Raw genomic sequence first — 17,345 nt, forward strand, 5'->3', positions numbered from 1 at the left:
CACATGCGTAAAATACAGATTCATCCATTTGTATTCTGCGCAAAGTATTGAATTTTATGAAGTATTGTTTCTACGTAAATATTTCTTTAGTGACTTAATGTTTAGAGCAATCTCGCAAGCCACACAAATATCGCGCGCATCCAAGCCAATTATCAATCAAATCTGACAAGCGCGGTTTGCAGCATGGCGCGGTGGTGGTGTGGCTGCATGACCGCGGGTACACGCAGGCCGACTGCAGTTTGCACGTCAAAGAACCACGTGGTTCATGCGGCGTAGTTAAAATTGTAGTATACGAAAGTAGCCCGCAGACTTCCACTGCTCGACGCGAATCGTTAAAGCGGATTTTCTAACAGTGTCGGTCATCAAGGCGACAGCAAGGCTAGCAATTTTGTGTCTGTGCGGAGTAAGTTTGTCACTTGCGCAACTTGGCTCATTTTTTTCGTTGTGAAGACCTTCTAACAGCGGGGGTTGTAGTCCCAAGTTACGCTTTCACACGCCTCGATCACTGATGGCTGCGTACTTTTGAGCTTGATTTAAAATGAGTGTGAAATGGGTGTGATACACCCCTTTGGCGGTGTATTTTACCAACAAGAATGACATTCCGAAGAAAAAAAAATTAAAGTACATTGTCGCAGCCGTGCCCGCATTTGCGTGGAGTATATCCTTTTCTTTTTTTTACTCGTATTTCCTTAGTATAATCTTATCGTACCACTCGGAGAAAATGGCCCTAGGTTGGCACGTAAGCCACTCCGGCATGGGCAGTTATGCATTCTGCGGCCCTGTATGCCTGGTAGACCCTTTCTGAATACAAATGAATTATTATTTTTCGCACATTCCGGGGACCAAGTATGTATGTAAGTAATGTAATGTATGTAACTGTTCCCACATACCTGGGTCGCTAGGTTGTTCATGGTCGAATTGGTAGCACATCGGGCTGTTGTGAGGATAAAATGGGGTTCGAAACCAGTTGTCAAAAAATTTTGGGTTACTGAATATGTGGCAATGTGTATATATGTGCCACTTTGACGTAATAGTTCTGCAGAAACCCACAAGGTGAAGAGACGTAATTAAAGAAGGGAAAATCAGAAAATCCTTTGTAGCAATTACTACGAACGGGTAGATGTCTGATTTTCCCTTCTTTAATATATGTGCCACTCTTCAACGAACATCTTTTGTGCCGACATGGGTCACAGTGGATGCGGGAATGGGTAGGTACCGCTGTTCGAAAAACGTCTTTCACGCTGACTTGGAGCACTGCATATATGCCACTCGATCTGCGCCGTTCTTCGATGAATCTCTTTGAGGACAAATTGGGTTACTGGGTATGTGCAAGTAGGTGTTTGCCACTGTTCAATCAGCTTCTTTGATGCTAACTTGGGTAAGTAGTAATGTGCCGCTCTACAATGACGAAAAAGAGCCCGTTAAATTTCTCCCATTCTTAGCGGAATTTAGCTCACGTCACAAGGGTTCCTTAAGGACGGCAACCCGATGCTTTAGCAGGCTGTGCCCCAAATGCACTATGCTATGCATGTGCCGCTTATCATTGAACGTCTGTCACGCCAATGCCTTGGAGAGATGTGCCATGAATGTACTCAGTACGTGCCACTCTTCAACGAATCTCTGGCCAACTTGGGTCACTGAGTGTGTGGAAAGCGAGGGAACAATTCTGAGCGTTTGCAGGCGCTAGCATGCCACGCTTCTCATCTAAGAGGCCACGCGTGAACTTCACGGCAGTGCCACTAGGTGGTGCAGCATGTCCAAAAAGAAGCATGAGAGTGGAGCCCGGTCACTGCATTACTCATTTCTAAGCGTTGACTAGCACTAGTGCACCAAGCATTTCGAAGTCCACGTGCAGACTTCACAGCAGCGGTGCTAGATGGCGCCAAGTGTTCTTGGGCAAGCGCAAAAGAAAAAAAAGTTGTGCTGCAGTACACCCCTCTTACGTAACTCATTTTTATGGTGGCTGTACATTGTGTCACTGTATTTATTGAATGCTAAACGCATTACCTTCGACAGTCATCGTGAGATGGTTTCTGCCAATTTTTTTTTAATTACTAGTGGTGCATCCAGTTCTACCATCTCATTAAGGCATAACTCTAAAATCTTTTTTGAGATTTTAACAGATGCCAGCTCCAGCATCTAGAGACCAACTTTAGTATCAATTTAGAACAGCTTTTATGTTTCCCAACCATAATGCCTGCTAAATGTCATCCTCTTACATGCAAAAACACATAGTAGCTTCTTTACAATGTTGGAAATGTGTGCCAGTACATTTTTAACATTATACCTCTAGTTTTTTTCCTCGCAGAAATCAGAGTTGGTCTCCAACTTCGATTTGGAACCAACTTACCAGCCATGAGCTGTTGGGAGGACATGATGCAAGCTGTTGGGGAGATGGGGGACCCCGATGAGCTTGCCAACAGTGAAGGCCTTGTCATGTTGAAGCTGGAGAAGCCGTTACCAAGTGGCCGTACCATCCCCCAACAACTGACAGCCGACGCCAGCCGCTCTGTGCTCACAACAGATCAGGAAGGCCTTGCAGGCTGCCGAAGCTTTCTTATTAAGCAGTGCTATTCCACAGTGCTCTTTGCCGGTTTACCCGCGCTGAAGTCAGCGAAGGGATTCCTCGCCGCTGCAAAGGACATCGTCGGGAAGGCACAGGAGCTGATCATTGTGCACAACAGGCAAGCTCAGCCATGGCATCTCTTATTTTTACAGTGCCTGTTGATGAACCACAATTTTTCTCGGAGCATCACTCCGTCCACAGCTCATGAACTGCAGCTCATATTGAATGTGATAATACAAGAATTGGTCCAATCTTCATACTTGTGGCTTCAAGCATTCTTGTGACATCATTTATTACGCCTCAGAGGGACACCCTGATGTGTTGCCGGTGAACAGGCATGCTCGGCCAGCTGAACTGTGCCACAGCTGCCGAGGCAGCAGTGACTGAAGTAACTTGATGAAACAACAGACTAAATGTAACTCTCTCTTTATTTCATGCTGCGCTTAAGTACCTTGCCTGTTCGTACACGTGACTTCACCACATGACGTAATGAGGCCAGTCTTAGCTAGCTCGCTTACTGCCACCTGGTTCAGATGGCACACAATTCATGACACAACACCTGAATGTCTGTTGTACAAGGAAGCTTTACCTCAGGTGTTTTTCTTTAAATACATGGGAACGTTTATGTATAGATATATATAGGGCATAACTTTAATAGTCCATCAAATTTGTTATTTTTAAATTTTAGTATCATAAGATATGAAAAAACTCCAGTGACAAGCTCAGAACTCTTACTTGGCAGCAAGAAATGTGCACTTATATGGAGACATCTAATTTGAAAAAATTCGTGTATTGTACACTACTGATTGTGATGGAGTTTTTGCAAAGCCCTCATAAGTATTGTAACAATTTGATGTAAGCTGCTAACCCATATATCTGATTAGTTGAGTTAAAATGCTCTAACAGATGCAGTTTGCACAGCTGCAATGGCTATTGCTGATACTGAGTTAGGGAATTGTAAACTTTGTGCTTCAGTTTTTTTTGCAGTGGTCGATCTTCGGCGCTTCTTTTACTTGAAGCCCTAAATTCTGCTTCTTAATGTTGGTAGCATTTAGCTTTCTCCCTTAAATGCAACAAATTTCATTGAAATCAGTTTACTGGTTGTGAATGAGAACAGTTCAGCTTTTTACATGTACCTGAATGAGGACATAGAAGGTGGCCCCATGGTAAACCTTCCTCTTGAGCACAGTGTTTCTGCCCTGTGTTAAACAGCTAGGTCCATGCAGGGATCTGGTTGCAGACCTGATGTCCTGGTTCTCCAAGGTGACTAGGTTGATCCTGTACCACGACCTGATGCTGCAGATGGAGAGCTCAAGTCACGTGCGGGAGATGGCACATACGTCCCACCTCTGCCAGGTCTGGGGCACCACACCAGCAGTCGGCACCGAAGAGCTCTTCCTCTGCCCTCTGACACTCACTACACTGGTTGCAAACTGTCCCATGGTAAGAATGAGCATTGATGCCTTCTATGGAATATTGATCACATCCAAGCCAGTGAGTCTGTTCAGTTCACACATGGTTCACTGCATCACATGCACCAATTTGTGGAGCGCTGCACCACAGCTCTTGATTCTCCGGTGCAGAATGTGAACAAGCACTTGCTGAGGGAGGCAGGTGAGCACGGGTCTCCTCCTTTAGCCTGGCTGTGGCTGCACAAGGCCGTCAGCACGGCTGAGTGCATGTGCAGCCCACACGCCCTATTGTCCGCTGTTGGCGTCACCATGATGTTCCTATAAAGTCCAAATGCAATAACACTGCTGCCACACACCATATTCTGTCGGTGCAAGTGAAACCTTGCGAGGGTGAGCCGATTAGGATGCTGGCTTGTTGCAGCGGTATCTTCACACACTCGCAAGGGAGGAAGGTGGGGAGAGAGAGTGTTCACTGTCTTCTCATATACGCAAGGTGGGGGTGCGGGGAGATGTTCATGCGCTAGGAGGGAGAGCAGGAGGGAGCATGTTGGTGCGCATCTCCACTTCTACTCCAGCTGCGGTGGCTGAGTGCAGCCACGCGCGTCCTCTCTTGGAGGGAAATATCTGCGCTGGGCTTTGAAGTTTAGTTGTTCAGATATAGCTGATGGCTTTGTATGCGCTGGGTTCTCGTGCTCCTAGTTCACATTGAAGTGAGAGGCAGCATGAAGGGGAATTCACTTGCCACTGCTGCCTCTCTTCAACACGCCAGCATTGTTAGTTGCACCACTATCAGTTGCACTTTGTTCCTCGAAGAGGCAGGACACGTGCAGAGTGAGCTTCTGAACACTTTGAAACATGAGGGAGAATGTTTAAATTATTGATCCAGGACATCAAAGTTGTGTGACCTAATGCTGATGCATATCTCTCGCATTCGCTGCTAAATCATCATTGATGTTTTTTTTTCCTTTATAGGAGTTTCAGATGTAAAGCTGCCCCTTAAAGAGATGCTAAAGGCAAATGCTAAGTTGACGTGGACTGTTCAAATACCATTCCAGAAACCTCGCTGCGCTTGTTTCGAGCCAAGAAAAGACTTAGCTTACGAGAAAGTTCCTTTGAAAAGGTCCGCGTTCCTTTAGCACAGTTCAAATCACCCTCCCCCAAGCGGGGAGTGGTGCCATTGCATACGCCATCGCTGCCCTTTACTGCCGTCGCTAAGTAAAACTGTACTCGACAGACGGCGCTATGGTTTTCTATGCAAAATGTAAATGCGCGGCCATGGAGAACTGAGACAGAGCATTAGATTCACCACAGTAGCTGCTCCTGGTTAAGTGGCGTGAACTGTTCGGGAATCTTGCAACATCACATTGACATGGCATTCTCTGCTACTTGCAGTTTTTGTGAGTTTTGCAAGCCAGCAAAACCAGCGCAGCACTACGTTATAATGAAACTACTGAATCGTGAAAGTGCGGGTGGCACAGGGAAAACAGAACGAAACCTTTCAACTGCCCGTGATGTTGTCAAGGGTAAACTCAATGATTACTTTTTTCTATAAACCAAATAGAACTGCACCAGTAGCATTTTCTTACGTCTTATAATGCAATACAGTTATCTTTTTATTACGAGTGGCTGAGTAATAGTGACAGAGATATAATGAGGAGTGCCTTCGTCATTGGCCTAGTACTTGAATGTCCTCGGGGAGGCTGTAATCGTGTCCAGCATAGCCTCAACTTCTCGATTACTAAAGCTCTGTTCACGATAATATTGACGTCTTATATGTTCTCGAGCACTAATCTATCACTTTAGCATGACATATTTCCCTTTAGTGTTTCTCTAAACATTTCTTCCTCTGTTCTTTCACCTCATTTTCGCAGCTGTCAGAAATCCAGGCACCGCTGGACGAGATTGTGATGCTCGCGGACCGGTTTCGGATACAGTCGCCACATCCGCCGCCCCTGCTCGGTGAATGCCGGGAGCTGAAGCTGGGCTCGCACTTCCGACGGCCGAACCGCAATGCCTTAATGATGGGCGATGCAAGCCTGGCTTGTATAGAAAAGGCACTCGAACGGTATCCACACCTCGAGCAGCTGCAGGTAAGTGTGTCTCAGCCAGATTTTAGCTAAGGCATGTGTGCCTGTTCATAGTGAAGTGATGTAAGTGTATGCAGTAGAACCTTGCTGGTGCATTCCTGCTTCATAGATTCCCTTTTTATTTTTCATTCTTGGCATCAAACATTGAAAATACTGCATAGACTGCTTATAGTGCAAGTCGCCAGTCACACTATTGGTGGTAGTGTACCGTAACCGAAACAATTTTTTAATAGTTGCGCACATGCAAAATATGTAGGCTAAGCAGCTGCGCGTATCTGAGAATAAAAGCATGCTATCGGGATGTTTGCATCTGTTTAAATTTATGAACATTGAAAGTTTAGTCTGAGAATGCCCAGTCTTCGCATAAAGCAGACAAAATAACTCAGAAAAACTAGATGAGGGAAGGAATTCGCTGACAAAATTTTCAGACCCACTCGTTTATTCAACATTCCCCACGGCACCACCACCAACTCCACAAAACTAATGTAGAACGGCGACCGAAATTTCAAATGCCATACAGCGTCTCGTTCAATTTCTCCGACTGATCCGGGTGGCGCAATCCACGATATCAAAAACATGGGGAGCGTGAATCAAGTAGCCACCATTCAACTGTTGCCTGTGCCGCCCGTGTGCTCATTTTCACTGTCAAGGTGATTTCTCCACTTTCCAAATCATGTAGAGCCACTGCGACATGTTTTGTCGGCTTGGCACCAAACAAACTTTGGTCGGCTACTCCCGACGAGGCGCGCTAGTTGGTCCTAACCAACCATCACACGAGCTGAACTGACAGCAGCCAGTATGAAGCACAGGATTTCTCAGGCAACCAGCCATGGCAACTACTGCGAACGCGTACCAAGCTTGTATGTGCGCATATCGGTAGGAACAGTGAAAGCTCGCATATGGACGTAAAACCTAAACGCTCCGAAATGAATTTGCGGAACACAGCTTAAACTGACAGCAGTTAAGGTCGCATGTGCAATATCTGCACTTGACGACGACACGCATCGCGACTGACGCGCACAAGCTGAAGTGCCAAAGGTGCCAAGGAGAGACAATGCGCACATGTTCGGACGCGCCGCTGATAAGCAGCTGAGCAAAGGCTTCTCCATCGCCTAGGCAACCTCCACGCACACGCATCACAATGCCTCTACTTTTTTCTTTTTTTGGTTCCTTGTTTGTTCGGTTTACATCTGCTCCCTCTCCTTCGCATTGCCCTCGTCACTCACCCAAGCGCAATCGCTACCACACTTGTGTGTGAAATTTTCCCACATTATAACCAGTATTTCGTATCGCACAACTGCACTGTAAGCAACTATGCTATAAGTAGTCTATGCTGTGCTCACTTCGCACCAACACAATACAGATTGCACCTTTTCCTCGATAATTCATCTACAGACGAAACCACTTATATATAACCATACCGGTTTTAACAATATATTGGTTATAACAGTGAAAGGATGCCGCACCATCAAATGGGGTAATAACCCACTAACTACAATGTCCCCATGCCGCATTATCGGTTATAATGATGGAGTCTGGCTGCTGGGTCTCTGTGCTCAAGGTAATGGAATGCGAAATCCTTGAAAAGAAAACAGAAAAAGTGAAATGCAGGCCGTTGCACGATCGCCCACCACCCCAACTGCCGTCACGGGCTTCTCTCCATGAGAGATGCACACCAGCCTCACGCACATCTCTCTCGTCGCCCTTCCACCCCTCCAAACACGAATCGGCAGCACCCATAGCTCTGTGCCGTGCCACCCTCCAAAATACAAATGGGCCATGCTAACTGCGCCAAAAAGCTGCCGGCGCTGCTTCCAGATTGCTCGCTGGGCCCTTGCAGTTGGTTCTTTGTTCTGCAGCCCTTATTCTGTGCAATTCTGCTAACAGATTAAGTCACTCGTGCTTGTCTTTGTTCCTGGCCACGTCATTCCTGACCAAATCGTTCCTGGCCACATTGTTTCTCAGCCTCCTTTGACTCGCCACCGAAACAGAAGATGGCTGATCCGCCCGCTGATCATCGGCAATACACGAAGTTGCCGGTGAAAAGAAATCGCACTGCTATAGATTTGGAAATGAAGTGCTTCTAACTGATGAGGCAATTGTCACAAACATGCTTGCATTGGATAGAAACAGTGGCGACCACGACGACAGCGCTGACACGGTAGGGCAGGTCGCCTCAACATTGTCCCCGCGGGAGGTCCTGTAGATGAGTCACGCCCTCTTGGCATGTTTTTGCAAGGGACCTTTTGCTTCTCTACATGGAGCACCTGGATGCCTTGGAGAAGGATGTCTGCAAGCTTCACGTAAAGCAGGCAAGGTTGACGGACATGCAGTTTTCTTGCACAAGCCATTTCGAAGTCGCGGCAAGGTGCCTGTGGCGATCATGTTACAGTGTCTCCTCCGCATTTCTCAAGCCAAGATGCTGCCGTTCCCGCATTTTTTTAAAGGACGCCTTTTGGGGCCAGAAAAGTGACAAGTGGAGCTCGTATGTCACTACGCTGTGGTCATTTGCTTCGCAGCTGCTGGGGACTGAGGGCTGGGGTTTGATTGTTGTATTCATGTAGGAGGTTGTGGCCAAGTACTGTACCAGGGTGGCCAATCCTGCTCTGGTGATGGAGTGTGTTACTGGTTCTGGTCACCGGGATCAGGCTGCATTCCAGGCTTGTTTATGCAATTTTATCAACGTGCGTAATCTTTTTTTTTTTTTTAGTACGGTGGAAAATTGCGCGGCACTGGGATTTGAACCACGGTCCTCTTGCACACGAGGCGGATGCTCTACCTATACGCCACTGCTGCACGTTAAGAATTGAATAGTAGTTAACAATTAGCATTTTCTTCCATCTTATAAAGCAAAGCAATGATTAGATAATCAGAGTGAACAACCGCTATCAATAGAGACTATTATGAGAGTACTGTCTTAACTGCAATAGCTCAGACTTTCTGTTCATGGAGATGGTGAATCTTTGCTTAGTGAAAAAGGTCTATGAAACAAGAAAAAGAGAACTGTGCAAAATTCCTTATTTTTGTACTAAATATAGCTTTCAAATGCTTTGGTATATTCCTCCACATTCTAAATCATTGCAATGAAATAGGAATAGATGTGTCTCGTTTATGTGTAGCAGCTTTAGCAGCTCTATTTATTGTAAAAACTATGTAGTAACTTATTTAAAGGCAGCAGGACGTGGTAGCTTTTTTGTATAAACTAGGTTTTGTTTTATTTAAGTGTAGGGGATTATAGCAGCTTTGTTTGTTGTATAATCTATGTTTCTCATTTTTCTTTTTATGGCTTGATCGTTATTTAGAACAGTGTGCAACTTAAAGACATTGCTGTGATCTTGTGCTGTGTCTTTCAGCTGCTGCTGTCATAGTTGACAAAAGGGGCAAAAGACTCCTCATGCCATCATTTGATTGGCTTTTCACTACACCTCTTTTACACTGTACTGTGACAAAGCAACTAAAGCTTTCAATCAATAAATCAGTCACTCTTTTTCTTATGAGTGGTCAAGTACTAGTGCCAGAACTATAGTGAGGAGTCGCTACGTCATCGGGCTAGTACTTGAATGTCCCAGTGGAGTCTGAAATTGTCGTGCATTTGCCTAAATTTCTCAATTACTAAGGCTCTGGTCACAATAATATTGATGCCTTAGACATTCTCGAGCGCTAATCTGTCACTTTAGCTTGACTTAGTAGCGTATTTTCGTGCGTGTAACCTGCCCTTGCATGTAACCGGCACGACCGCCCCCCCCCCCCTAACCGCCCCCCCCTCCTCACATCTATGATCCACTGCCATGGCAGTGCAATATCCGGTCTTCGCACATGTCCCGTCGCTTTGAGTGTGTAAAGACTGACGGTCATCCACTGGGCATATGCATATAGCCGCTTCACGTGGGTGTGTTGTCGTGAAGCCATCCCCCCTCCCTCCCCGAATATTCTCAGATAACCCGCACCCCCATTTTTTAAACACAATTTTTTTTTTGTCAAGTTTTGGTGTGGGTTATATGCGAGAAAATGCGGTATTTGCCTTTAGTGTCCATTTAAGTGCCACAATTTATTCTAACCCCTTGCGCAGGTAACAACGACATCCCGGAAGGTCCTTACCCGCATCACGGAGTTCTCTAGGCTGAAGCGCATTAACATAATGTACGCCGCTCAAGGTGGAATGTGCCCTTTCGACCCTTACATCACCAAGATGCTGCAAGCGCTGGCCCTAACACACCTGACACTGAAGTACTTCGAAGGGGCGCATCTTTCAACCATTGCTCGCACCTGCAAAAACCTCGAGTACCTTTCCCTGTTGGGTTGCAACATCTGCGATGAGAAGATTCAATCAGGCATGTTTTCGAAACTGAAATCACTCGAGATCAGCGACTCGATCATGGATGACGCATTCTTCACCCTCCTGAACGTCACCAAGGGCCTAACCAACCTTTACCTCGATGGCGAGTGGATCATCTCGGCGTATGTCGGCGGGCCGCCCAACATGTCGCACCAACGGCCCATCCATCCAGCCATGGAGCAACTCACCCTCGTCACAGACTGGACGCTGCCGCAATTGTGTGTGGTGCCCGAGGAAGTGCGCAGGCTGGTGGAGTCGATGCCAGTGCTCAAGCGCCTAAGCACGGACAGCTACGACATCCGCTTGTGCGTGCAGAACTACTACCCGCGCGTGACGGTGGCATGGACAATGTGCGCGACCTGCACGGCCGAGTTCCCAAAGATTGGCATAGTGCAGCACGAGATCTGGCTTATAGCGCACTGCGACGAGGAAGACGAAGAAAAAAAGTAGCCGTGAAAAGCTCTGCACTCTTCGTTGAGGATGTTGGACATTACTTGTGTCCAACTGTGGAGACTTTCTGTCAACAAAGACAACGAGCAGCGTCACAGGAGCACTGCTGATCATTGGGCAAACACCTCCACATCAGTACACAGATGCTTGGTGCAATACAGAATGATGTCATGCATAGTGCACAGTAAGCAAACAAGCAGGGTACCGATGAACGCCCCTTTGAAGCCTTCTGGTGTCCATTCATGTGAAAAACGTCTGTGCGCTTAAACATGGGCGTTGCACCATTGATGCAAACTGCTTATGGTGCTCGAAACAGCAGCACAGTACAAGACAGAGATCTGATGCGCAGGCCAAGGAAGTGAAAGCAAAAGATACTCTTCATGACACTGTGAAGCAGACATGTGATTTGAAAGTGTGGGAGTTGCTCTTCTTCAGGATGGCTACCAGCATCAAGGAATCACTGTGCACTGTTTCGGCAAGTGGCCATATAGTTGCTTCCGAAAGGCATATTGCAGGATGTACTAAATTGCTTCAACACATAAAGTGTAACGACTGTCCAACATTCAGGAGGAGGGGGGGAGGGATGCCCAACAAAAACGTGATATCCTACATGGCCTGCTCGCACAATGGTGTTCCTGGAGGCTGGTGCACAGAACATTTACCAGATCACATAGTTAGTGTATAGTAGCAGAGAAGAGCATTAATGCCTCCACCCGAAACTCTGTAGTCTTTGTCCCTAGTTGCAAGCCAAGCTCTCTGCACTGTCACTTTCGAAAAGGACACTTATAACCAGCTAGAGGAAACATTACACAATCTTGCATGAATTACTGATGATGTGTGAAAGGCTGACACTGTGTGGAATGTAACTTGATGAAATTCCCAGGGCCACTAGTGACCAATTACGATTTGTAGGGGTGCGCAAATAGCAAAAATTTGGAGGACGTTTAATCTTAGCCTTTAAGAGTGGAATGCTATAGCATTCAAAGATCCCTGACTGCTTCACGTGCTCCCCTGCAACTGCAGCTTATGTAACCATAATGTTTACTGGAAAACGCTGGCAGCGAATGCTATGCATGAAGGCAAGCTTTCTAGTAGAAATGCGGCCTCTTGCATGGGTGAATCCCAAAGGTAGTGCACAGCAACACAAAAAAAAATTACAGAATTTTCAGGTTTCTGTTATTGTATTGCACTTTTAATGTTTAAGTCTAGGAAGATTTAACTAAAAGGCATGCGCTTTTGGTGTTCTGTTTCACAACGTTTGTTTGTGGCCTGTCACTCTCTCAATATTTGGTGGGATAACTTTGTCAAGAATGTAAGACAAGGTATGAGCAACTTTAGTGATAGAATGGTATGACAATATATAACCCGCATATACTTCATGTCGTATAGCAAGGCGCGGCATATGCGTATACCTAAACATATACAGTAAAAGCTAATTAATTCGAAGTCATTGGGACCGCAAAAAATCTTCGAATTAAGCAGGTTTTCGAATTAGCCAAACACATCAAAAAATGCAACCAAGGCAAAACATTTTGCTTCAGGAATGCGCTACCTTTATTCGGCAATCTTTGGATTACTTAAAGTAATCAGAGATGCTGTTTTGCCACGTCCTGTAGTTCGAGGCTCCAAGGGTCCATGTTTTCTAATTGGCCAACTACGTGCAGCATTTCAGAATCTCCACCGTGGCACTCAACAAAACTGCAGGTAATGTTCAGCGATCCGATAACTTCCCCGAGAGTAGATGCTCAGGAGGGCTCGTTACCGTCATCATCGTCGCTGTCATTGTACACGGTCGCATCAGCAGTAGCTTCACTCTCCAAGTCTGAGTGGCACTTTCGTTGATCATTTTCAGAGTTCAAATACGTGGCGAAGCCGGCTGCACCGGATTCACTATCCTCTGCGCAGAGTACATTGATGGGGTCGCAATCCTCGGCTCCTTCTTCATCAAGTGCACACGAATAGTCAGCATCAGCATCACCGGTGCTTTCCTTCGAGAAGCCAGCATGCTCAAAACACCGCATGATCAAAATGGGTTCCGCTTGCTTCCATGCATACACAATAAGACATATGGCTCAGAGGAGGTCGATGGAGTACTCCTTGACGGTGTCGTAGTAAAGGAGCATGCGCTTGAGCAGGTGGTGGTGGTAAATCTTCCTCGTGTGGGGAATGACGCCTTGGCCCATTGGCTGTGAGATCAATGTGGTGTACAAAGGAATAAATCCTGATAGCTTTCAGGTGTGAGATGTCACCATGCGCCAGGCAGTTATCAACAACGAAGAGTACATTCCTCCTGTGGCCGTGAACTTGCGGTCAAGCTGCCAAACGTAATCTTCAAATATTGCCCCTGTGACCCAGGCCTTGTTGTTGTGCCTGTAGATAAGCTCATCCCTTGGCGGCAGCCATGCATTTTTAAAGCAGCGAGGCTTCCCACTCTTTCCAACTTAACGTTACAGCGCAAACACCTAAGATGATCCACAAAAAGAAAGACAGGACACACACTGGCGCTGACTAACAACTTTTTTTTCTTTCGTCGTCGATGCATATATATACCTAGGCCACACAGCCACGCAGGCGCAGAGAATACATTACTGACATCTGCCAGCTTATCGTATACGCAAACTTAGGAATTCAAATTCTGATGGGTGCAGGGACAAAGATGTGTCACTAATGCAATTATTGCCTTGTCTTTTTATGTTGTAGGCCTCTAAGGCAAGCCGCGCATGTTCATTCTTGCTTTTTCCAAGAATTAACGTCCGATCAAGTCGCGCCTCACAATTGCTGCAAGAGCTTATTGCGCAACAACATGCGCTCCTTTATCTACATTTTTGTTTACTTTTTACGCATGTTCCCTGAGTCGCTCATTGACGCAACGCCCTGTCTGGCCAACATATGTCTTACGTCATGAGAGTGGAATGCCATAAACCACGCCGACAGTGTACGACACGTATGAGGCACCATGCCGAATTTGGCATCCTCCTCTGCTCTCTCCGCAGGTGCGGGAACATAGCTTTGAAAGCTTATTTGGCGCAGAAATTGCCAAAGGAACACCATGCCTGCAAGCAACTTTCTTGAGTTGATGGGTCACCTTATGCATATAAGGGACCACCGCAGGCCTTCGCATTTCACATTCGGCGTCCAGCCTTTTTGTGGTTTTTCTTCTCTGGATCAGAGCTTCAACCACAGCAGTCAAAAGCGACATAGAGAACCCAGCTGCTGAAAGTCGGCTGATCTGATTATCAAAACTTCCTTGCATCTTGTGCACACACGAACTCTTAAGAACCAATTCTATACATGACAACGTAATACCTCTTTTCACAATCTTCAAGTGTGCAGACTTGAAGGACAACAGTTCCTTTTTCGCACAGGGTTGATACGCCCAACACACATGGCATTCACAGAATTCAAGCTTAAGTTCCAAGAACTGCAATACATTGTTTTGTGGACTCTCGTGGGTAAACACAAGACCTTGTATATGTACCTTAAAATCGTCTAAAACCTTATTGATCGTATCCTGGTAGGACGAGTCAAGCGATAAAAATACAAAAAAATCATCAACATACCTAAAAACTTTTAAAACTTTCCGCTCAATAAAAGCATGGTCTAAAGAATGATCCACACTAGACAAAAAAATATCCACAAGGACGGGAGCAACACATGATCCAATACAAATACCATTCCGTTGTAAATACGGTTGGCCATTAAAAGCAATAAAAGTAGCCCGAAGGTAATATTCTAAAAGACTTTAAAAATTACCCACTGAAAGTCCGGCATGATTCTGGAACGAGATCGTACCACTATATTCAATACATTAATGTACTGAAGACAGGAGTTCACGCTGTGGAACTGAATAAAATAAATCTTCAACATCAACAGAAAAACCAAACCTACATCCTTGTTCCCTAGCAAGAACTGCACCACGTCATTCGAATTCTTTGTTTGGAAAGGGTCGTTCACTGTTTCTTTTCTCTTTCCAACTACAAGTAGCGGCAGCTTGTGTTTACCGCACATGTTTGCGCCGAACACAATGGTAATTCTTTGCTTGCCCTGCTTTCAACCCTTGACCGCGGTGTCCTTCGCTGTGAACATTTTTGTGGGCATCATCTTGTAAAAAAGGGCTGCCTCATCAAGGTTGTACACATCGTCTGCACCGTACTGTCTAAGCAACGGAGCCAATGTGTTTCTTCCAGTCGTCGATGACACTCTCGTTTGCGCTGCCACTCTCACCACAGATGGCTACGAAGGTCAAATGATTGCACTCTTTAATATGGCTGAACCATCCATTGCTACACTTGAACTCTTCGTGTCTAAGTTGTAGAGCCAAGTCGTTGGCCTTCTCCTGCAGTATTGTTCCATTGATGGGAAAGTGGGTTGCGTTTGCTTTCCACGGCCAGCGAAGTAAAGCTGATTCCACATCTTGGTGCATGGGAGCCTGTACTCACGATTGCTTCGAAAAATATGTCTTGCTGTAGGCCTCCAGTACCTTCGACTTGTTCTTCAATTGTAGTCAACATCGAAAGGGGCACGTTGTACCTTTCAGCCAATTCGGTCTTGAAACATGTGTTCTTACCTGCTTCTTGGATCAAGCAGAACTTATGCTGCAGCGTTAAAGTCTTATACTTTGGCATCTTCACTCACTGGCACTTCTGCACAGTTCAGAAAAAAAAAAGAACACCACGCTAGCTGCAACACCCCTAACCACCGCACACAAAGAAGTTGCGCAGACCGGCATTGCGTGCACACATGTTGCCACAGGCGCAGAGAGAGGATGGGTGAACAGCAGCCAGTGGCAGCGGCACGGAACACTCACTGATGCTGTGGCTGCGAGGAGCGTGCGGAGTAGGGGACGAGAGGATGTGACAAAAACCGTATGCCCGCTGAGTTGCAGTGAAGCACATCTCCTCTGCAGGCCCGCATTTCGGCGGTGCGTTGGGCATACTGTGGACTTGATTTTTGTGCTAGCAGTACTACAGGTCGGACGCTTCATTTATAAATAATTGAGATTGCTATGGTGGCGTCGCCTCGCTGTGCCGAATGGCCGTCGTTTCGTTGAGTTTGCGGTGAAATGGGGATCAGAAATTGCCGCATAGCGCCCCAAATCTTCAAATTAACCGGGTTCACCTAGGCCGCCGTTTCAAATTATCCGATCAAATTTACATTGGAAAATACGGGACTGCTGAAAACCTTTGAATTATCCGTGATTTCGAATTAACTGAGTTTGAATTAACTGAGGTTTTACTATATACGGAAATTTTCACCCACGAACAACTCTGCCGGCACTGGATTTTCTGTGACACGCGGCCTTTAAGGCTATCGCGTTAAAATTTTCTTATACAAATTGAATACGAATACTTATTCGAATATTAAATTGAATAATGATATGCACATAGGTTTAGTTGCAAGTTGGGTTATTTTAAAATGTTAGAACTTCGTTCTGTCGGAACATATTGGACTGTTGGGATTGGTAGACATGCAGACATGCTGGTACCTTTCCACGGTTGAGTTGTGATTGGCTTGCGTGTTAGTGCCTTGGCTTGGTCAGTATTTATGATTGACTGGCATGCTGGTGGCTTTCTTTGCAAGGTGTATTGTTTGGCCAGTTGGTTTATGATACGGAATAAATGAACAGATTCACTGCGGCATCACTTCTAAATGTCTCGATTCTTGTGCACGATGACCCACTTGCGAGTCACATGTCATGTTCGTGTGGTGGGTCATGACAGGCCAGTGAGCCACCAGGAGGTTACGCTCCTTTGAAACTTCCTCAAGGTGCAGAGAGATGGCGCCACAACACCCACCATGGTTGCTTAGTGGCTACGGTTCTGGGCTGCTAAGCACGAAGTCGCGGGCAATGCTCTTGTCGCGGGATCGAATCCCGGCCACAGCGATCGCATTTCAAGTGGGCGAAATGCAAAAACACCTGTGGATTAGGCACACATAGAAAAAACAGGTGGTCCAAATTTCCGGAGTCCCCTACTACGGTTCCCTCGTAATCAGATCGTGGCTTTGGCACATAAAACCTCATAATTATTTTTTTAGATGGTGCCACAACACTTCAAACAGAACCAACAATAATTTTTACTTCATCGATTTCTAGCAAAGATGTTGCTTTTGCAGTGCAGGAAAGCCCTGCACATCCACACTAAGAGGAATAACTGCCGTGAACCACTCGTGGTCCACGTCGCAGGGAACATGTTCAAAGAGTGCTAAAAAGGAACAGGCAGGACAGCGACAAGCACAGGCATTCCCTAACAACTAATATATCTCAGGAAGACTATGAACTTTGCTTTTTCCTGGAATACATCAGTTGTTAGTGAGCACTTGTGCTGTTCTTTCCTTTCTGGGTCTTCTTTGCACTCTGTTAATTTATTCCATGCCTTGCTTTGGTTGGCTCTCTTACTGACAGGCGTGGTGTGCTTCTGCCAAGAAGTGCACCCTAGAGCCACATCTTGGGTGACTCCCTCCAGCTTTTGCATTGATGTGGCGTGATTCTCTGC

General features: G+C 46.1%; 1 protein-coding gene across 1 annotated transcript; it reads left to right on the forward strand.

Annotated features, from left to right (window-relative positions):
- The first annotated feature begins 176 nt into the window (after positions 1-176).
- LOC142564279 (uncharacterized) lies at positions 177-16,490 on the forward strand. Its single transcript, XM_075675220.1, has 5 exons — positions 177-403; positions 2,309-2,684; positions 3,793-4,009; positions 5,850-6,068; positions 10,135-16,490. The coding sequence occupies exons 2-5, from the start codon at positions 2,356-2,358 to the stop codon at positions 10,849-10,851; spliced, it is 1,482 nt and encodes a 493-aa protein (XP_075531335.1). The 5' UTR covers positions 177-403; positions 2,309-2,355; the 3' UTR covers positions 10,852-16,490.
- Positions 16,491-17,345: the final 855 nt, after the last annotated feature.

This window comes from Dermacentor variabilis, chromosome 11 (genome assembly GCF_050947875.1).
Source record: "Dermacentor variabilis isolate Ectoservices chromosome 11, ASM5094787v1, whole genome shotgun sequence".
Taxonomy (NCBI): domain Eukaryota; kingdom Metazoa; phylum Arthropoda; class Arachnida; order Ixodida; family Ixodidae; genus Dermacentor; species Dermacentor variabilis.